The sequence below is a fragment of the Hyperoodon ampullatus genome (assembly GCF_949752795.1).
Source record: "Hyperoodon ampullatus genome assembly, chromosome: 9".
NCBI lineage: Eukaryota > Metazoa > Chordata > Mammalia > Artiodactyla > Ziphiidae > Hyperoodon > Hyperoodon ampullatus.
Window position 1 is genome coordinate 2,630,222 of NC_136922.1, and position 19,810 is coordinate 2,650,031.

General features: G+C 47.1%; 1 protein-coding gene across 1 annotated transcript in view; it reads right to left on the reverse strand.

The window, feature by feature from the left end:
* Window positions 1-6,380: 6,380 nt before the first annotated feature.
* The window catches only part of SPMIP7 (sperm microtubule inner protein 7), a gene marked incomplete at both ends in the record, with an annotated part of 45,975 nt that continues 32,545 nt past the window's right edge, over window positions 6,381-19,810 (reverse strand). Inside the window, 2 exon segments of the mRNA XM_079711241.1 lie at window positions 6,381-6,504; window positions 11,240-11,347. Coding sequence (XP_079567367.1) covers window positions 6,381-6,504; window positions 11,240-11,347 — 232 coding nt within the window.

Genomic DNA, 19,810 nt, shown 5'->3' on the forward strand with positions numbered 1-19,810 from the left:
CCATGTTACGTCTTAGGGAATTTACTTGAGTTTTTAAAGGATTACACATTTGGTCAGTACCTGGATGACAGAATGTGTGGGAGAGAAGACGTGGGTCAGAATGCACTGGCAGCTGTGCCCCCAGGGCGCAGCCACAAGCCCCTCCATCTGCATCAGTGTTGGTCACGACCATCGGCACCTCCTAGGGCTGAACCTGCCCTTGAGACCTGGATTTAGTTTGCGTGAACCCCCTTACTGTTGGGTCCAGGCAGTTGAGCCACTGTGTCCATGCCACCAGCAGAGCTCAGCTGAGGGGGACGTGAATCCCTGTAAGTGGAACCCAAGTCACAAGAGTGGAGGGGACCCAACGGCCACAATGCCTCTAGAATCCAGGGTCCTCCACTGCAGTGTCCAAGATGACGGTGACCTCGGGGTCTTGGTCTAGCTTCCGTGTTGGACTAGGGTCTGCAGTGGGCTTGCAGACATCTCAGTAAGGACCCCCCTGCAGGACACCCTGCTCAAAACACTGTGACTTTCAGTGACCTTCTCAGGGAAGACTTGCTGCTGCATTTGTCCTCTTAGGAAACTAGTTGAGGATAGAGAGGGGGTCCCTAAACCGTTAAATGCTGCTGAGATGGGTTTGAAATATCAGATCTACCGAAATTAGACCACGGGGTTGCTGTTCAGGTCTCCCCATCCAGCTATCTGAGTGGATCTCTCCTAGACTCTGCTTCGATCGTGCACATCAACCCTGCCACCCACCGCCCCCCAGACCTGCCCTGACACTCACAATCCTGCCTGGGAGCCCAGGGCTGTGCTTGGCACAGATCCCCAGGGGTCTCCCCGCCAACACCCAACAGCCCCCTGGGACCCGCACCTGCCTGCCCTCCTCCCCCCCAACCCCCCACCCAAACCAGGGCACATTGCCAAGTCTGCTCTGTCTGCTGCCTCCTGGCCCTGCCCACAGAAGACACATAAAAGCGGTCAGCCAGCACTGGAAAAATCGATTTATGCAACACGTTAGCACTTTATTTCCAAAGTGGGAATGCAAGGTGTAAAGCTGTTTGCATTGCAGTTTACAAGCTTGCAGCAGTGGGGTTTGCCTGGAAACCCACGCTGGGTGAGTGCCCTGTGAGGGCGGTGCTCTTCCTGTGCACCTGCCATCAGCATGAATGCTGTGCAGGAGTGGCCTTTCATGTCAATTTGCACCGGGGTGTGAGGAACCTACATTGTAGGGGGGTGAGATGGGAACTGCCTTGCTGACAGTAATTGTGAGTGTACTCAAAACCAACCATGATAAGAAAATACCAGCGCATCAGATAAAACCACAGTGCAGTGTATGAACCATTTGGATAGAACACAGAAGGACTGACTGTGACTCAAAGTCAGAAAAAAACACCAAAAATCAGGGCGTCCAGATATCGCCTTTTCACGAAAGTTTATAAAAAAGATACTGTGCGCCTACTGGATGCCCAGTACTCTTACGGATTTGCAGTTGTTACCACCCTTCCCCAAAGCCAATATAATTTATTCCCATTTTCCAGAACAGCATTAATTCGGGTAAACCAAGGTCTTTTATGGCAAAGATATATAATTAGTTCCACTGGATGATCCATTACGTGTATTTGTGTGTATGCATATATACAAGTACACCTATCTTACGATAGGAAATATTTTTACTTTGAAAAATGCAGCGTAGTATTTTGAAGAAAGATTGCTCAATTTACGACACTAAGGATTTATTTTTATTTATTTATTTTTAACATCTTTATTGGAGGATAATTGCTTTATACTGTGTGTGTTAGTTTCTGCTGTATAACAAAGTGAATCAGCTGTACATATACATCTATCCCCATATAATCTGTGTACATGTGTGAGCTGAGAGATGAGCACATCGCTATTGTCTGTAGCCTCCTTGGCACAATCAACGTGTTTTTACATTTTCTATGGCTCCTGTTTGTTCGCCAGCGTGAACGCTGGACGAGGACCCGCAACTCCTGAACCCCAGGCATCTCACACATTGTTTCTTCTTGGGATATTTGCTGAACGACGAATGTGCACCAGACAAGGGTAGCCACCTTCCACGCTATCTCAGGGAACGAGGTTTTCAGTACCGTTGTGGCTACTGTCATACCCATGTTTGTGATTGTAATCATAGCACTATTTCTATATTCCTATGACTATGGAAATATATCATGTTCTTTCCCTCTGCGAAGTGTGGCTCAGAGCCGTGAAGCAGCTCACCAGGACAGGGCAGGGTTTAGATCCCATTCAGGCTGATCCTGAAACCCACGCCTGTAGCCAGGATGCCTCCTTGCCTCCCAGGCTTTAAATGAGAATAGTGATAGAAAACTCTGTCTTCAAAGCAGATGCTTAAAAAAATCAATCCTGAAAATGTATTTTGCAGAGAAACATACCTGCTCCTCAGTTAATTGTAGTTATTTTGTAATTTCTTCTTTGTCTTTTATATTTTAGCAGTTTATAGATCACAGAGCAGAACTCTTTGATTCCCGGAGATTAAAACAATCCAGTCTACCCTAGACTAAGGGGAGCAAATGGGCCTACCGTAGAATATTCTCATTTATTAGAAAACAGTCCTGGGTCATCAGGTTATTCCTGCTGCTGGGTGGTTTGACCCTCCCCCGCTGCCAACCTGATTCAGGCAGGACCAGCAGGGCTGGAGGTTGCCCCCAACAAAAGACGATTGGGACCGTTTTTACCACTCAGGCCTGGCTTGGGTTTTTCCTTCCTTAGCCAGTGCTCCATTATTTTGCATGAAACACTAATGGGGAAACATTAAAAATTTAATGTAACCTGTATCTTATCAGTTTCCCCAAGGGTGAAGGCATCTCCTAAGAGTACAAGGCTCTTACAGTAGAAACAGAAAAATCTGAAACCATGTGAAAGGAGGGGAAAGCAAGTACACTGCCCCGCAGAATCAGTGGTCCCCGACTTGGGCATGTGCCAGAGGCCTCCAGAGGCCTGTGGAGCACCCATGTTGAACCGGGAGCCTGCTTCAGGTCTGTTCGGGTTTCTAAGATAATTTCTTTACTTAATACACTTTGAGCTTCCTGGCAGGCATGGGGAAATGGAAGCACTTCCCATTTTAGCATTTTCCATTTACAGGAAGTGTAATTTCACTCCTGTATATATTGCAAATCATCAAATTTTAGAAAAGATTGAGGCGGATGGCTTACATAATCCTCATTCTCAGACACCAGTTTTTCAAGAGGGACAAATGTTTTCCTGGTACTCAATTTATAAAAGAAATTTTGGGGGTAGTTTCCTTTATAAGGGGTTTTGCAGTTTTAAGGATATTGTCTTTATATGACTTTTCAAATTTTCCAACTTTAAAGAAATACATGTCTACTCTAGTAGCAGTATAAACTACAGAATTAAAACTATTAACTTCTTTTTTACATTTTCCCACATTATTCTATATGTTCATATATAAAATTAAGATAATTAAATATACTGTTGTAAATTCTGCTTTTTCCACTTACCAATAATTGCATATATATCTTTCCATGATAATAAATACATAGAGAGCCCCATCATCTTTTAATGCATGTATTGTATTTTGGTATGTTCATGGCCAGCAGTTTATTAAATTCTCTCTTGATGAGCATTGAGTTATTTCTAATTTCTCAGGTATGAAATGCTGTACCTTCAACTCCTTTGTAAAATATATTTGCTCACTGGGGAAATTATTTGCTTGACAAAATCCTAAAAGTGAAATTGCTAAGTCTGAACTTATGCCACTTGGAAAAGCTCTTGAAACATTTTGCCAAGTGCCCTCTGGAAAGGCGTTAGCAATGTCAAGACCGACTAGTGGAAGGTAAAGATACGGATCTCTTCCCACGAGCGCCGACCACGGGTGAAAAGAGAAATACTATCGTTATTTCTCTAATACTCCAACATTTATTTATTGGCCACTTATATTTCTTGTTTTGAATGTATTTTTTAATATCCCTTGTCTTATTTCTATTGGTATAACATTTTTTTATCATTGGCTGTTTTTAGAATGAGGATATGAATCTTCTGTCTGACATATTTTCCCAACAGGTTTGTCTTAAAATTTTTTGACTGTATTTTTTAATATTAAAAGTAGTTATGTTTTTCTTCATGATTTCTGGCTTCAGCGGCCTCTTTGGAAAAATTTTCCATTATCCACATGTTATAAACCAGTTCTCCTGTATTTCGAGGTCACCTGTCGAAGGCTGTAAATTATCCATTTAAAGCTGTATTCCAGGAGTAGTTTTATTTTGTTCTACACGTGAGGACCTGGATCTTCCTTTCTGTTTTGTTTCCAAATAGTTGTCACTATATCATCTATTGAAAAAAATCTGTCCTGGGCTCAGGGGTTTAAAACGATTCCTTTATATGTCCATTTCTAAATTCTCTCTTCTGCTCTCCCATGAGTGTCTTATTTTTCATAGTGTTACACTTGTGTAATGTTTTTACAATATTACGTTGCAATATATTTATTTGCTAGAATAAGTTCATTCGTGTGCATTTTCTCTTCCAAGTGAACTCTTTAATAATTTCCGACACTGTTTTACAAAGGCTGCAGAGGTTCTCTGTGTCTGTGTCATCCCTGGTGATAAATGAAAGCTGAGGCAGTAACACTGTAGGGAAGACTGGGCTTGGCGACAGGACGGAGGGCAGGCATCAGAGTAATCCAAGACCAGAATTCAGAACTTGAAGAGCAGATGCAAATCCCTGAAGCGATCTTCCTTGATTTTTATGGTTTTCAGTTGAACTGCTGACCATGGAAACCCAAGTCATGCAACTTGCACTTGGAGGTTAAGGGCCAGGGACACTGGTGTTGCTATGTTGGCCTTGGACTCTGGATCTCTGGTGAGCAGGGTTTGCATTTGAGCTTCACAGGTGAAAAGTCTGAGCCTGCAGGGTGTTAGGATCGGGTGCTGCTGGTGCCCTGCCATAGAAAGGCCCAGAAAGATAAACAGGTGCCTCGGATTTGGAGCAACAACTCCTCCTGACAAAGTGACCTGCCAGGGATGTTTACCACAAAATGTGATCTCAGGTCCCTGAATTCATCTACCCCCTGGACAGGGCTCATCCTTCCCATCTGTGTTTGGGTGACAATCTTGCAGAGATGAAGATTTTTGTTTTAGTCCGATTTTTTGATAGAATCGCTCTTTCTGAAAATAATTACACTGCACGATCGGGTTCAGGTGAAGCTATTCCTTTTCTGTGAAGGCAAGTCAGCTCCGCAGGATGGATGGAGGGTGGACGCCTGCCTTCCTGTGCATCCTGGCAGAAAGGCAGTGTGCAGGGTGGATCTGCAGTCAGCGTCTTGGTCTGTAGAGGTGTCAGCTCAGGCAACAGATGATTCCCAAGCCAAAACAGCTGATTTTGCCCTTCCGATGGGAAAGCAGGGCCAAACTACCCCAGATGATTTACACATCTGTTTGGAGTTCTGTGGGATCCCTATCTCATTCTGATTCTCTTGGAAGAAGGAGAAGTCATTCTATCTCTTTTTGTTTGTTTTTTTTATAACTCAGGGAAGGTTATTCGGTGTGCCGGAAAATGGAGTGGCCAAGGTTCTAAATCCGGAAAGCCTGGGTTCTAGTTCTAATTCTGCTAATTATGAGTGTGTGACCTTCGATCAGTATTTCCCTTAGCCTAGTCTCAGTCTGCTTATTCATAAAATAGCAAGAGATTTGAAAAATGCCTGCTGTGGGGTTGTGGATCAAATGTGCTAAGGTTTATGCAAGCTAACGGGATCTACAGACGTGTGGATACAAATACAACCACGTGTGGGAGGACGGAGGGATCCCACACAGCCCGCATCCATGCCTGAGAGATTCTGGAGCTGGAGCTCCACTTGGTCACGGCCCAGCCAGGCCACACGCTGACCCTAATGCGGTTATGTGTGGTCACTCCTGCCTCAGACCCTCATGGAGCCTGGGGTGCTCTTGTCTCTCAGAAAGAGAAACACTGGAGCCAGGCAAAGGCCGGCTTTTGTCTTCTGTATCACAGGCGCTGTCCCCATGCGATACACTCTGTGTGAAAAGAATGCCCCTTTCTCTCTTCATATTCAGTTTTCTCATCGACAGCATACGGGCCTTGGACTGGATAATCTGTGATCATAGAATCTGTGATCTAGGCTCCACAGTTATAATTCCCCACATGAACCCCAGACCTCTAGCTAGCCTGGCATTCCAACTCTAAAGAGGAATGTTCTAAAATAACACCTCTGCTGCTGGGGGCTTCCAGAAGACCTTGGCTGCCATCCTGGAATGGTGGCACCACCAAACCTTGTCCAACTTGTACAGACACACTGGGAACATGCTTTATTTGATTTCTTTTATTTCCCCATTGTACTGTGCATGGCACCTCCCCAAGGCTCAGGTGTCACTCAGGGCAGGTCCCTTTCAGTAGCCTACAGTTTCCTTTTCCTTCTTATTGAAGGGGTTGGAGGGTTTCACAGTTGTGACCGTTCTAGACAGTGGCCCCTGGTGACGGAAGAGGTCAACTGCCGTTTCTCTCCGTAAGATGATGTGACAGAATGGAGGGGAAAGAAGACACATAAAATAAAATAAAAGCATATAACCTCATCTATCCTCCAACTAATGATACACATGTCGGGGCAGGGTGCGGGGGGCGGGGAGAGAGAGAGAGGAGAAGCACAGAACAGAAAGAAAATGGTTAGTCCTTGTGTGTATTGTTTCCTTTATTTCATTTATTTGCATTCTATGCATTCTATTGCCATCAGTTTCATTGACTGAAAATCTACTTTGTGCCTAGAGTTACAGTAGGTGCTAAGAATACAGAAAATACAGACAAAAGGAGGTGAGGCTGCAGAGAGGCAGCTGAATTACCCAGGGCTACCACACAAAGCCTCTGTGGGGGTGGGCTCAGGGTGTGAGGGCACCCAGAGCAGAGTCACCTTTCTGGGTTGGGGAAGGACATCTACCCAGTGTCTATGTCAGGGAGGAATCGGGAGGGTCACGGTAAAGGCCAGCTGGTGCAAAGGTCAGAGTTCAGGGAGACAGGAAGGTGGGAGGGCATGGAGCATGCAGGCAGGGCTGGGAGGGGCCCCGTGCAGGGCTGAGAGCCGGCTTCGCCCTGCAGGTGGGGTAACCTGGTGGCTCCCTCACACTGCTCTCAACCCACACCTTAGTCTGCTCATCTCTCCAATGGAAATGATGCCCTACCAAGTTTCTGGTGAGAATTAAAAGAAAGGAAATAACCGTGAAAATGTAGAATACTATGTATGTAAATGATGCTTTCCAAACACCTTTTGTGTCCAGAGGTGTCCACCTCAGCATGGACCTGGGGCACGCCGTCTCTCTTGAACAACTGCACAAAGCCTGTAGCAATTCTTCCATGAATTTGCTGCTACTTGAATCACACACACACACACACACACACACACCGCGATGCTCGTATGTGGCAGAAGTTCCAGAGGCCACGGCAAATGAATCTCAAGCACCCTGTTTTTACGCTGTGATTATCATGAAGTAACAATATTTTTTTCTTATGTTGTGAAAAAAGGCTGTTGAAATGAGAACTCCTGCTTCTGTGAAGGTTGAATTCTGGTGTGAGGGATGCACAGGAAACACTGAGCTGTGATGGAGACAGGAGTGGACACCCTACCTTCAGGCCTGGAGACTCACAGCATCCCTCTGACCCATGTCCTGCACCCCCGTCTCCCCACCTTGAACCCCTGTCCCATAATCCCTTCCTTGCTCCTTTGCATCTCCTCTCAGTAATACCCATCCTGGGGCACTGCTGGTGTCCTGCACACCACCCTCAGCCTGTGTTATGGGGACCGCACGGCCCTCCCTCCCTTGGCATTGACATTCAAGGCCTAAGCCACTCAACCCCAAACCACCACCGCGGCCCATCGGCCACACACTCCCCCGCAAGCGCGCCGTTCTTGCCCTGGGCGGGAAGAGGGGCCCTCAGTCCCTCCCTCGGTTGTCCTGTGGGAGCTCTTCACGTGACTGCGAGAGGAGAGCCGTGAGCCGGAGGAGGGTGAGGCCTGGGAGGGCGTGGAGCAGCGATGGGGGCAGGGGCGCTGCTCGAGGGGAAGGTCTGATGCTCCAGGAGGGAGGCCCTGGCCCTGGCCAGCCAGCAGCGGGGGAACAAGGCTGACGGGGAGCTGGAGCTCACAGGGAAGGAAGAACCTTTGAGGCAAGTGGGAGCTCATTTTTCCGGGAGGAAAGGAAACAGAAGTAGTGGTGGGCGTAGCGATTCTGAAGTGGGGAGAAGACACGGGGGTGGTGGTCTGCCGGAGCAGCAGGACGGCCCTCTGCGGGGGAAGGTGGAGCGCTGCTGACACCGTGGGGTGGAGCCAGCTTTCCATGGAAGGAGAGCCACGAGGGGGGCGCCCAGGGCAGGCCCTGGGCAGGCGGCTTCTCGGGAACAGCAGGAGAAACAAAGGGGACCCGGAGGCAGTCGGCTCACTAAGTCCTCATGATATTCATCAGATGGAGACTTAGACTCTCACGGCCGCTGGAAATTTTTAGCGAAGAGAAAACAACGACCACAACAAAAACACATTAAGTGTAGTGTCACAAAAAATCAGAAGCACTAGTTCACCATGGAGAACCTCAGAGACCTGACTTTTTCTGATCACAGGGGCCAGGACAGGTGCAGACCACTGGCCGCCCTGCTGCAGGCCACTAGCCTGTGTCAGCAGAGTGCTTTCCAAAATCTACGTGCCCCCTGTGCTTTCTCACCGCAGAGCCCCGCTGCCACGTCAGGAGCCCTTGTTTGGGGGGACACAGGGGTGATCTGGGCTCCCAGCCCAACACGAGTCTGTCATTTCGTGTCACATAGTGGGTGACACGTGTATTGCTGCCACTGTCTGTGTTTCCAGAGCCGGTGTGCACCCTGAGAATGAGAACTCCAGAGAAGACAGCTCCACAGGTCCTTGGTCCCCACTCTGGGACGGCAGGTGACAGCTGTGTGTGCAGTATGTGTGGGGTGAGTGCGGGGCTGCCAGGGGTCAGCAACCAGCCTGAATCTGCTGCTGTGGCCATTACCACAAAGGGCCTAAAGACTCAGGCTCTTTTCTCAAGTAGCCACAGTGATCACAGTAGGAACAGTAGTAGTAACGGTGGAGGCTAGTTTCCCACGTAGGAATAAAGATTCCTCTGAAATATATTAGGGACTTTGGACAGCTAGCTCATGTGGCTGCAGAAGCACGCCAGACCACGAGGCTGTTGGGGACAAGGTCTGAGAGATTTGGGGTGAGAAGATGGGCTGTGGACAAAAACGGCGACGGGTGAGAACCGGCTGCATTTGCCAGAAAAAATATCCTCGAGTTCGGTCTCTCCTCGATCGTGAATTGCCCAGACGCAGGCGTTACCCTAGCTTTTCTGGGCAATAAGTCTAAACGACAGATATAAGGATGCGTTTAATTTTCACGTTGTTTCTCTAGGTCCTTCAGAGGAAGTAAAACACTGTGTCTAAATTTCTACCAGTCCCTCCTTTGGAATTTGTGTGACGTTTGACAATGTGTCTTGAGAGAAAACGGACTGAATGCAAAACACCAGCCTAGAAAGCCAATGACCTTCTTGAAAATGTCTCCCACTGAGTGGCCCAGAGATGCCGGCCAGTTGTCAAACTGTCCGAGCTAAGCTCAGCTGACGACGCGCCCCGTCGCCCTGCGGTCACTGCCCTTACCACGCGGCTCTCTCCACACAGTTCACACGGCGGCGGGCGGTGGCCTGAGAGCTGCCTCCCTAAGACCCCACGGCTGCGCGATGAGGGCTGCCTGGGGCAGGCAGAGGCCTGCCCTCGAGTATCTGTGAGACGAAGCCCACTGCCCCGAGAATCACGGTGTGGACCACCTCCTCCCTCTGTGAAGTCTTCGCTGCACCCACACAGATGCCCTGCTGGCCTGGAGCCTCGGTTTCCTTACCTGTCAAATGGGAAGGCGAGAGACCTTCCTCACAGGGTCACAGGGTTGATGAGACCAGTCAGTCCTTACAGGGCAGCGTCCCAGAAGCCCTCAGCTGTTAAGTGACTGTCACTATGAAGACCCTGGGCATCCTCCAGGGTAACTGTTTATCCCTCGCTCACCGCTAGACTGGGAGCCCCTTGCAAACTGGGTCTAACTCTTGTGAATTCCTGGCACCGTAAACATTTGTTGACACAAAGAAAGAACATATGAATGAAGCACATGCATACGAGTGTATGACTAGTGAGCTGATGTATGAACCGCGGGCCGACGTCCACGAGGCCCCGGCATATCCTGCCTCTCGAGATGATCAGGAAGCCCATCAAGGCAGGAGCTCGGACTCTGCCTGAAGGTCAGCACCCACCAGCCCCCCTGACCGCCCAGCTTCCTGGGTCCCTGCCCAGGCTCTCTCTCCGACGTCACCCTGCCTTTTCTTCTGCACAGCATGTGTCTCTGTCCAAAATCGTTTGAATTCATTTCTTCAGATACTTGTATGCCTCTTTGCTTCTGTCTTTCACGCCAGAACGTAGGTTCCTGAGAGCCTGGAGCTTTCCTGCTCAAGCCGGTGAGCCCAGAGCCTTCAGCAGTGCCTGGCCCAGGGTGGGTGCTCAAAGAATGTTTCAGGAATGAGTGGATTCTCCACCAAAAAGGAGAAAAGGCACCAATGGAGGCAGGGGGCTGCGTCGGTCCCCCTCCCAGATGCACACCCACCGACCCACCACTAGAGCTTATTTACGGGCACGGGGCCGGCCTCTGGACCCCGCATTTGCATCTTCAGAGCTGTGTCCTCTTATGTGCAAGGCCAGGACGTCCATAAGATGCTTTCACATTTCAGGTGTAATGAGCAAGAATGGGCTGCTTCGCACTGGCAGCTTCAACACACAGGGTCTGCGCTAAACTCCCACCAGATGTCTCCTGTTTTCAATTGGCAAAACAGTGTTTAAAAATACATATGGCTTTCAACCGAATGTTGTCTTTCGTGAAAAGTAAGGTGGCTGTTCACAAGAAGCGAATACGTGTCTCGTGCAGTGTGTTCCGTGCATGTTCTGAGGATAATGCAGAAGGGTGATGTGTATGCAGAGCTGAGTCCAAGAGGCGAAGATGCTGTCCACCTAAGATGCATTAAATACCTTCATACGCTCCTTTGAGCAACAACAGTGGGGAATGAACTCTCCTGTCTTTTTGGACTCGACACCCTATTTTTTAAACAACGTAAATTTACTACCCTTAGTACTGAATTGCTCTTTAATGGGCTAATCATCATTAGGCCACCTCCCCACCGCGTATCTGAGCGCACTGAGTAATAGGACTCATGCTTACTGGTGCACTCCTGAATCTGGCGAGCGGGTTGTTGATGGATGATCAGAATTTGCTGGGTGGGTGGCTGTGAAATGATCCTTACCAGTGTATCCTGGAATATTTGCAGAGCTAAAGGAAAGAGGGCAAGAAAGGAAAGGCAAAGAACAATCTGTGAAATAGTCACGGTCACCAGCACCCAACTATGAAAACACAAAGGGGGACGCAGTCTAAAGGTTTTGTCCCACGTCAGGTCTGGAAATCTGGCTGCCAGACAGGAAAGCGTGCAGGCAGGGGGCAGAGATGTGCAGATGACAGCCCTGCTCTAGGACTAAAGAAACTTACTTCGGGTCCATGTTTTTCTACTGTTTCAATTTGCATGTGTTTTACATACATGATTCACAGTTGAGCTCTGTTTTCTAATGAAGGCGGACGGGTTTTCCTTACCAAAGAGTGGACCTGGGTCCCACACGGAGCTCTGTGACACCACCTCCAATATCAGTCACAGCTGTGATTTTTAAATAATATTTATTTCTTGCCACCGTTAAAGTACTGATTTCATATAATTTCCCGAAATCGCACAAATTTAACCCAATTCCACTTACTCCTCTGCCTCCCTGGTCCTTTTCCCCTCCAGAGAGCGAGAGAGTAAAAGAAAAGCACAAGAAGGTCTGGCAGGGTTTTTCAGTGTGGGTATAAAATCCCTCTCTAGAAAGGCAAGCAAACATCCCAAAGAAATATTTTAATGGGTAATTCAGAGAAGTGTGAATAATAAGCACTGTTTTTGCCATTTTTACAGCATATAAAACCCTTTCCATGGATTATTTCCTGAGCAAGAGGTGGGCCCAGTCCGAGTGCTGCTTAAGCCGTGCAGCCTCGCCCTCAGGTGCGAGGAAGAATGTGAGGTTGAGAGTATTTTCAAAGATCAAGAACACTCTCTGCAGATCACAAGGCTCCCTCAAACAACACCCATCTCGGTGAAGTTCAGCTCTCAGGGTCCTCTTGGTGCCATGGCAAGGAGAGGGCCAGGGCTCAGCTCGCCCCGGCCACTCCATGGCCCCTCCTCGGGAGCGTGACATCCCTCTGGCGAGGGTCCTTATCCTCGATGGAGGCCCAGACGCAAGGCAAAGAGCAGCAGGGGCCGAGCCCCCGTGGAAGGCGGAGGGACGGCTCCCCTGAGGGTCTCCTGGTTTCGTCCCACGCTTTCCACACATCCGATAAGCCAAGGAAACCTCCAAGCAGCACTGACCACAGGAGGAATTTTCAAAATCCGGAGCTTCGGGGAGGGTGCTCCGTCCAGAGCCAGGGACGGGCAGACAGTGGGGGGCGGGGCAATGAACGGGGTGGGCTCAGGGGCGGGGGCTCACATCTGGGCCTCAGCTACGAGAGGGGTGACAGTACCAAGCTCAAGGGCATGGGCAGGAGGGAGGCCAGATTCTACTTGTGTCTGTGGGCAGGCAGGTCCTCTGGTGTCCTTCTGGGCACGGATGATGTGCCCCTGGCATCAGCACGTTACGGGAAATGACGTATCAGGTAGGAATCACACCAATAAAGTCCTGTGTCTCTTCCAAGCGCCTCAGTCTATGACTAGCTGGCTTGCAGGCAATAAAACAGGGGACCCCGATGCAGACAAAGTGAAGGGCGAGCCCATCAAGGGCAACAGCAGCGCAAGCAGCGCAAGTTAATGGACCCTGTGAGGCCAGGAAAATCAGGGAGCCAGGCCTGCCTTGTCCTCGTCTCGGTCAGCTGCAGCCCGAGAGTGCAGGGGGCCTCCCAGGGCCCTGGGGGGTCAAAGGGATTCAGTGAAGGTGAAAGCAACTGGCAAGTCTTTAGCACTTAGTAGGTGCTCAATTAATTGAGCATATAAGATTTTAAAGAAATAAGAACCGTACAAAATAGGAGCCTGGCGGGCGAAGAACGCAGTTCGTCCAGGACAGGCAGCTTCAGAGAGGGGAAGACAGACAGTGGTTTCCAAACGCTGCTGCACCCTGACAACTCATGGGGACTTTTCAAAGGTACTGATGCCTTATTCCTACCCCCAGACATTCTGATTTAATTGGCAAGCGGTGTAACCTGGGAATTGGGGTTTTTAATCTCTCCAGATAACTCCCGTGGGCAGCCAGGTTTGGAAGTCTCTGTTTCAGGCTTGTTGCAGGGACCTGGGTGAGTAAACCACTGTTGTCCAATTCTGGGCAGGGCCCTTCAGGGTTTCTTGGAATTTTCTTAAAGAACTGCAGCTGTATGTCACAGAGGTAACAAAAAATGGGCCAAAACCATTCATGTGTCGTGTCTCTCCCCAAACATTCATTAAAGCTTCCATGCATGTTACCAAGGAAATCCCCTTCCTCTGCGTGAGAGGCTTTTTCCACGGCCCCTAAAACACCTGCAGAATGAAAACGCCTCTGAAGTCGTAACCTTCCATCAGAGCAGTTAAGAAGTCAAAGGTGGAAGCCAGTGATGTGTCAATCACAAGAAGGGCTTGATATCAAACATCACCCCACTCTATGTGCCTTGTGGCATACAGGTTATTGGTGTTAAATGGTATTATACATTACGTTATAATAATGATATTATATTACATCATATCTAAAAATAACACCCATGCACTAGTGGACTGAATTAAAGATAAGCTGCTTAGGCCTGAGAAATGAATTCAGTTGCATAATAAACTGCCACATATTTGAAAACGAAAGTCCTCACCCACGCTGCTTCTAAAATCTATTCCATTTAACCCTTTGGCAGGGACATCACAGGGGGACTTTTTTCCATCTTAAGTGCAACCTGTTGACCTTATATCAAGAGGAGAATAGTCTCTGGGGGACACTCTGCAGACCTGCGGCTGATGGGTGACACGGTTTTTCAGATGGAAGAAACAAAGATATTAAAGACGCTGAAATGTCCAGGCTCTAAGAGAATTTCCAGAGCAGTTGTACGTTCAGACCCACTCCCCCATTTAAGGAAAGCGAGAGAAACAGGAAACCATTTAAAGATAAGCGAAGTCTTCATGTTTGCCTTTGCTCCATAGCTGCTAGTCTTTTGAACACCTTCTTTGGTGCCCAATTCCCACAATAAGCCTAGAGTTGGTTCACTAATGGGTAAATTTGAATAAATTGTCGCCTAAGTTCACAGCTAATTGGTTTTGCTCAGCAAAGCATAATAAAATAGTAATTAAATAACTTGAGAAATATAAGGAACTTCAGTTAGAAGGAGGGAGCCCAGATGGTGTGTAATGAAAAGCTAAATAGAAAATAAAGAAAACATGGAGAAAACCATGTTATGTGTAGACTGTAGGTCATGCATACGTGGATTAGAATTCCAGCGTGCACACGTTCTTTCTCTGTACCACAGGCCTGACGAATCCTCACTGAGTGTGCGCCCTTTATGGCACTTAACATGAGTTGACTGATTTAATCTCCCAACACTCTCGGTCGCTGGTCCTGGTATCATGCCCATTTCATAGATGCGGGCACTGGGGCCTCAGAAAAAGTCTAAGTCCTGTGCCCAGAGACAACCGAGCTGGCAGGTGGTGGGACTGACCCGACCCAGAAGGCCCTGACACCCAGACTGCCAGCCGCGCTGGGAGAGCTGTTCTGGGTCAGGGTGGTCGGCGTCGTTCAGGGTGTGGGTGTAGTGCACGTTCAAGTCACTTGGGCCCTCGTTCATCCAGAGCTATTCTGTGCCAGGGGTACACATCGAGCAGGACTCAAACAGGCCTGACGCCTGACAGCTTTCACGTTAAGGAGTAAAGTTGTTAAACGCACGGCTAGAGGTTTGCAGAACCCAAGTGGGGCAAAGATCGCTGACGCACAGTGAGAGGCGGAGGGTGTGAGAGGGACACAGAGGGAGGCGTGGGCTCCGAGTGTCCCAGGGCTGGCGTCGGCCTTCAGGGCTGCCCCCGCCAGCCCTGTGGTCCTGGACGCAGGATGGGAGCTTTCTGAGCCACCTCTGCCCAAGTCAGGGGTGCGGGGATGTGCAGCTCCCTTGCAGGGGGCGGGGGGCGGGTTAGTTGAGCCAAGCGCTGGCCTAGTGCACGTGTGGACAGAGAAGGAGGCAGGCCTGGGAAGGCTGAGGGGAAGGAGGGCCTGGGAACTGTGGTTGGTTTTGCTGATCGTTCTGTGAGAAATCTAAATAAGACCGGAGTCATTTTGGCCACTGGGCTGTGCCTCCCTGAATGTGGTAAGATGTGGTGAGATCCCCAGGACCTGCTCAGGAATGAGTTTCACTCCTAGCATCATCAGGCTCTAGAGGATGTTTTTCTCCCTCTGCTCTCAGGGAACCTTCACCTCTTGCATCTGGGAGGGGACACAGAAAGGAGCCGACAGCCCCATCAGAGCAGGGCTGACGCCCAGGAAGCACTCACTGGCCAGAGGCTGCCCCGGGGACTGAGGGGCTGTTCTCCTAACCGCTCATGGAATGAGCACCCGGGGCTCTTACATAATTTACTCTGACTCAGCCTCCTCATCTGTAAAGTGGGGAGAGAACCTATTCCCGCACCTCTGGCTTCATCACACTGCTTTGAAAAACAAATGAGAGAGTCGATGTGAAAGTTCTCAGAAAAGGCAGAAGTGTGGGCTAGTGTAAGGAACTGCTATTCATAGCCCGTCTTGAACCTGCCTTGTGGTCAGAGTTTGTTAAAGGTGCAGCACACCCGGGGACGGGCAGGGCGGCCCCTCTTCCATCTCAGGCCTTGGCCCAGGGGTGCCTGGAGGTCACTTTGGACAATTACTCATTATTTGCAGATGCTTCATCAGAGAGACGACAGAGGTAAAGGCACAGTGAATACGAAACTGGGTGAAGTCCTGAAATAAAATATTGTGATTTAGTGGAAGACAGCACGGTGGAGGCGCCAGGCTGGTTTGGGAAACCAAACGGCAAACAGTGTCTGGAAAGCACCGGGTATGGGGTCGGAGGGTGCAGCCTCTGTCACCTGGACGTGCCTCTTTGCTGCTCAAGCCCCAGCGTCCTCGTTGGTAAAGGGTGGGGCTGGACCAGCTGAGATGCACATACGTGAGAGCCCACGTGGTCCATGGCAAAAGAAAAACACTCTCCCTTTTCTTAGGAAAGGGCAAGGTTCCATGCTTTTGGATCCCGAGTCTGCACAGATCTGCTGTTACACATCATTCTATAGTCAGGCACTTCGCACTGATGACTCCTGAATGTCAGGCATTTTGAAACAAGGTGGGCCACAAAATAATTACTAACTGAAAACAAACTTCTCTTCCATCTCATTATATAATAAGCTCTTGCAAAGAATATGGCTCTAGTATTTAAGAGTAGGATGCAAAAACAGATTGGGAAAAAAATGGGGGAGGGAATCCCTACGTTAACCTTACCTTGTTTGCTTGACACAGATTATAAGTGAGGATTGACTTTTTACCTTTTTTTTTTTTTTTTTTTTTTTGTAATTCCTACTCAATGCCTGAGCTTCAAGAACTGTTGAAGCCAATGGATATTGTGGATTCTAGTTCCTAAACTAGGCCCAAGTTAGAAGTTAGGAACCTCAGTGGAAACTGAATTAATGTCTTGAGTTCCTTAACTAAATATCTTTTAATAACTGGCCCATCACTACCAAATCAGAAAATATTTTATTAATTTTAATGAGAAAACTCAGGCAACAATTCTGCTTTTAAGGATTTGTTCTACAGAAATGGATGCATAAAACTGTGCAAAGATATATGTGGAGGATGTTCATTTCTGTATTTTTTTAACAATAGGAAAGATTTTAGTAACTACTTGGCCTATGTAAACTATGATATAGCTTGTAGTGGAATATCACGCAGCCATTAAAAAAGACTTTCATAGCCCTGCATAGAGCCTGGGAAAATGTCCATTGCACCTGTCAATACAACACCGCCCCACACTCGCATGCACACACAGCAACAGGCAGCTACCTACAGGCAGGAATTCATGCACATTTGGCGGGAAAGTCTAAAACATATATCACTTTTCAATACTGGCCCTGAAAATGAAAGAGATATTCCACTTTTGACAAACATATTTGAATTGTTTTTATAATAAACACATTTGGAAGGAAAAGAATATGCTATTTGGTGAGCTTTAAGGCTAGCATTGAAGGTGTGTGTGCATACACATGGGACATAAACTCTGGTTCCACTGCAAATTTTATAATACTTCCAGGAAAGGATTTTGCAACATGCTTAAGGATGTTTATATATTTTGACCTCATAATCCATTTCAAGGAGTCTCCCTTAAGTAAATAACTCCAAATTAGAAGAAGATTCACTTAAAGAGTGTTTGACAGCATTATTTATCATAGCAAAAAATGGAAAGAATTTACATATGTAGCCTAAGTGAACTAGTCAATGACAGCACATCTACACAAATAAAAAGTCATGATGAGTTCACAACAACAGGTACCCATGATGGTGTTGCAATGTTAAGGTAGTAAAAATTATATATGTAGTATGATCATAGCTATATAAATATACAGATACAAGATTCAGGATGACAGATGGAAATATGTCAAAATATTAATAATGCCTATGTTTCTGTGTAAAAGTTTAGCTATATTTTTATTGTTATTAATTTTTCCTGTACTTTTTTCTATAATGATCAGATTCAGTTCTACAATTTTAAAAGTTATTTTTAAAACTATTAGTATAATCACCACCAATACATTGGGCATGTCAAACGAGATGGTGGCCAGAATACAAAATCAACGAATGAGGAAAATTTGAAAACATTTACCCTTTGGGGAAACTGGTGATTCCAACCACCTGAACCCAAGGGGCAGTAGCCTTGACTGTGTCTGAAATGCGGCTTCCACTGAAGGAGTGGAGGCAGGTACAGCTCCTGTGCTAATTGTCATGGGTTATAAGAGCCTTAAAGATGATCCCATAAATATATTTCCCTTTAAGAAAGTTAAAGATGAGGAAACAAAGGAAGAGTCACATTTGCTTTTGAATAGGATGGTACTCCACTGGGCACAAAGTAAGTTTACGTGTTTCTGGGTTTTGGACCTTATGTAAATGATGTCATGTTGTATGCATTCTTCTATACTTTGCTCAGTGTGGTACTGTGGAAAGGACGTAAGATTTTGTTTAGAGATTCAAGTATATGTAGCCAAACTATCAAGCAAAGCAAGCAAAGGATAAGCACGAAGTCTGATGTGATGACTTCTGGGTTGGGGAAGGAGACCGAGCAGATGAGGTTGGGAGGAATAAACAGGTGGCTTAAAAGATACAATACTATGTCCTTAGCTAGGCCCGGGATGCACAGGCATTTCCTTGTTACTTTGCTTTATATGTTACATATGACACTATACATTTTGTATCAATACCTCATAATAAAAATGGAAAACCTTTCTTTGTGTTAAAAGGTTAAGATTCTGTTAAATAATGAAACCTCATCCAAAGAAGAAACTTTGCAACCTTGGAGGCCCTCTAGTGGTCAATTTGGGGAAGTACAGTTAATGTCCAATTCTTTTACAGAATCTATTCAATTTCCTTTCCTTAAAAACACTAATTAACAGCAAGATGAGGTAGAACGGCATGCTCCCAAATTTACTCAAGTTAAATGGTATGTTCTACATCAAATTTTTAAAATGCTGCCAGACTTCTCTTTACTATCCTTGAAGAATGACCCAGAAGAATACATTTTATTCTTTAGCAAGAATGTTTCATAAAACATTCCAAAATTCATATGTACATTTCAAAGGAGAAATAAAATTTTATGCCAGTAGGATATTTTCAGTTGGGTTTATCCTCATATTCTTTCTTGAAAATGTTTTAGAATTGCCACGTTTAATAGCAATAATTTCCTTGCAGAAATTATGGAAGAATCATAACCAACGAACCCTTTCTCAGGACTCAGCTAAAACATCACAGCCTTCAAGTCTTGTGGGTGAAAGTGACCTCTTTGTACAACTGAGATCAGAAGCACTGGGCTTCCCTGGTGGTGCAGTGGTTGAGAGTCCGCCTGCCGATGCAGGGGACACGGGTTCGTGCCCCGGTCTGGGAGGATCCCACATGCCGCGGAGCGGCTAGGCCCGTGACCCATGGCCGCTGAGCCTGCGCGTCTGGAGCCTGAAGCACTAAGCTCACTGCTCAGGAGACTCACTCCATGCTGCTCTATATTATCATTGTTGGTGTGCAGAGCTCACCGGCCCTGAAGGTTTGCAAGCTACATGAGGGCTAAGACTTTGTCACAGTACATGGAATATTTTACGTATTCTCTCCTCTTTTTTCTTTCTTTTTTGTTTTTGGTTGAAATAGATCAATTCATTTAATTCTTCAATGCAATAAGTTACAGAACTATATTTTAAAACCAAAGTTAGTTTTGAAACATATTTTAGTTTGGCCAAGTAGTCAAAGGAATTAGAGTCAGAATATATAACACAGGAAAATTCAAAATTATTATAGGGTGTAGAATAGGTCTGAAGGACAGCCAATGTGAAATTTAGCTATTTCGTCTCATGGGCACAACTGATGTTTAAAAAAAATAGAAAGCAGCTAACATTTAAAATACTGTCGTGATCCACACTATAGGCTTGCAGGACACCTCCTGCAAGGTTTTCAGTCACCACAGAAACTGATGGGGTAACAGCCATGATATGTAGCAGCTCAGTGGCGTAAT